The sequence below is a fragment of the Coffea arabica genome, chromosome 2c, assembly GCF_036785885.1.
Source record: "Coffea arabica cultivar ET-39 chromosome 2c, Coffea Arabica ET-39 HiFi, whole genome shotgun sequence".
Lineage (NCBI taxonomy): Eukaryota > Viridiplantae > Streptophyta > Magnoliopsida > Gentianales > Rubiaceae > Coffea > Coffea arabica.
In genome coordinates, this window is record NC_092312.1 from 58085618 (window position 1) to 58088091 (window position 2474).

The following is a 2474-nucleotide window of genomic DNA, read 5'->3' on the forward strand; positions in this document are numbered from 1 at the left end:
TTGAGATTGGAATTTGACTGACTTATGGATAGAATCTTGCAAAGGTGTCTTGTGAGAAATTGCAATTCTTTGAATCTATTTTCCAACGGTTTAAAGTTTATAAATTTTGAACTTACGAAACTTGAGATATGATTTTTCAAATAGCATCACGCAAAACTGGAAAAATTCTGGTTTCCTAAAACGGTCCTTACTTTCATTTTCAATTTTAAGTTGGAGCTGAGACCATTTTGAGCTTGGTTTATGACTAGAATGAGAAAATTCTTGGTTACTCATGTCTCTTGGATTTTTTTTTTTAAACTAACTATCACTTTTTTTTTTAATTCTAACTTTTATTAGAACCAAAGGAGGTTACAAGACAGAAAGACCAAACAGTGACAAGAAAGAGAAAGCAATTGCTCCTGTTCAACATCTTCCCGTGCAGATACGGGGAACTCCATGACAATCCAGACGTGCCTGCCCTTTGGCTTTGGACGGAAGGGCCATGAGTGACACAAACAACCGATGCTCTCCCAATTGCAGGGAAGCTAATGCATCCGCCACCGCATTGGCTTCTCGAAATACATGAAGGAGGGTTGCCTCCTGGCGTCCAATGTGGTGTGTGATCTCTCGCAAAACAGTGCACAGTGGCCACTTTGACAAGGCTTTCGAACCCACGAGCTAACACCTCGTTCCACACACAATTGGAGACCGAAAAGAAGGGATTGGGCTTCCGTTGCTAGCACATCCAAGTCCCCAAACTCCTTATAGTACGCCCAGACCACCCTCCCCCAGTGGTCGCGCAAGACCCCTCCACCAGCCGCCTTACCATTGATTACACTAGCATCAGAGTTGAGCTTAAGCCAGCCCGTCGGTGGCTTTTCCCAAGAGACCAGCATCGCCCCTATATCTCGCCTTGAGGGGTTGCAGAGGCTCGCCCACGGGCAGTCCCGATCACCTGCAAAAGAGGGCCTCGCGAAAGCACGAGCCCTACCCATCTGTCCCAAAAACTCTTCTATCTGAGAGATCACCTGAGTTGGGGTAAAAATGCCTGCTTGAAACCTTGCCAAGTTCCTACTCTTCCAGATGAACCAGAGAACCAATAGGGGAACCAGAACCCGCACATGTACTGCCGAAACCTTGGAGTGAGAGAGAAACCAGTGCGTCAACATCGAAGCTGCACTACTCGAGTTAGCCGGAAATAAGCCGAAGGTCTTGAGAAAATGCTCCCATACTGCTTTTGCCACCGTGCCATGCAGGAAAAGGTGAGAAACTGTCTCATGCGACTGCTGGCAGCAATTACACCGAGAGCCTAACGTTACTCCCTTTCCCTGCAGAATACAATCAAGAGGGAGCCACCGCCGCAGCAATCGCCATGCGAAGAAGGAAACGTTCAGCGGCACCACTGGGCCCCACACATAGTGGTCAACCAGAGAGATACTACGCTTGGGCCGAATTGCCTCCCATGCCGAGGACACAGAGAAATCCCCGTTAGGCGACGGAACCTAAACCATCACGTCATCCTGCTCCGGAGAAAAAAAGATAGTAGCGATCCGCTGAACTACGGCCTCTGGTACCCACTCCCTCAACCTCAGAACGTTCCACCCTTGAGATGTAAAAAACTCACCCACTAGGAAATGGGGAGGATCCGACACACCCAGCTCCAGTGCAAGAGGGAGGTCGCCACACCAGGCATCATACCAGAAATCGACGAATCCCTTCCCTAAGCACCATCGTATCTGTGACTCCGCAAACTCCCGTACAGCTAGCAGGCGCCTCCACGAAGCCGGGGGTCGATCCACCGCCGCGATCGAAGGGTGCGTGCCCTTGATATACTTTTTATGCATAAAATCTGCCCAGAGTGAGTCGTTCTTGCGTAGTTGCCACCAGGACTTGCAAGCAAAGGCCCTAGCAGAGTCCCGAAAGGAGCGAACTCCCAAACCACCCTCCTGCACCGGGAAACACAACTTTTCCCACGCCGCCCAATGCACCCTCCGTGACTCTACATTTAAATTCCATAAGAAGGAGTTGCAAATCCTGCCCATAGCCACCAAGACGGATTTTGGGGGACAAAGCGCTTGTAATAAAAATAGGGGGAGCGAGCTAAGCACGTGCCTGAGGAGAATAACCTTACCCCCCATACTCAGAAGTTTCGAGCTCCAATGGAAGAGACGTGCGCGTAGGCTTGCTAGGAGGGGGTCGAAGATTATCGCCCCCATTCTCCCACGGGCAAGGGGCACCCCTAGATATTTCAATGGGAAGCATTGCTTGTGAAACCCCAGTGTCGAACCCACAAGATTGTCTAGATCTGTAGGGAGGCTAGAGGATGAGAGGAATGCGCTCTTCCCGATATTTACCTTTTGGCCGGAGTGCTGCTGGTAAAGTAGGAGAAAGTCACGTAGTGCCAGCAAGCAAGTTTCCGAGCACCGAGTGAAGATAATCGTATCGTCAGCAAAAGCAAGGTAAGGTACTCTGCCCTCGGCCGAAACATAGCCCAT

The 2474-nt window shown here is 49.8% G+C and overlaps 1 protein-coding gene across 1 annotated transcript; it reads right to left on the minus strand.

Moving 5' to 3' along the window:
- Positions 1–524: 524 nt before the first annotated feature.
- LOC113724443 (uncharacterized) lies at positions 525–2474 on the minus strand. The gene is made up of 2 exons (XM_027247347.2): positions 1488–2474; positions 525–1307 (listed from the first exon to the last, which is right to left on the minus strand). Exons 1-2 carry the CDS (start codon positions 2472–2474, stop codon positions 525–527), a joined length of 1770 nt encoding a protein of 589 aa, XP_027103148.2.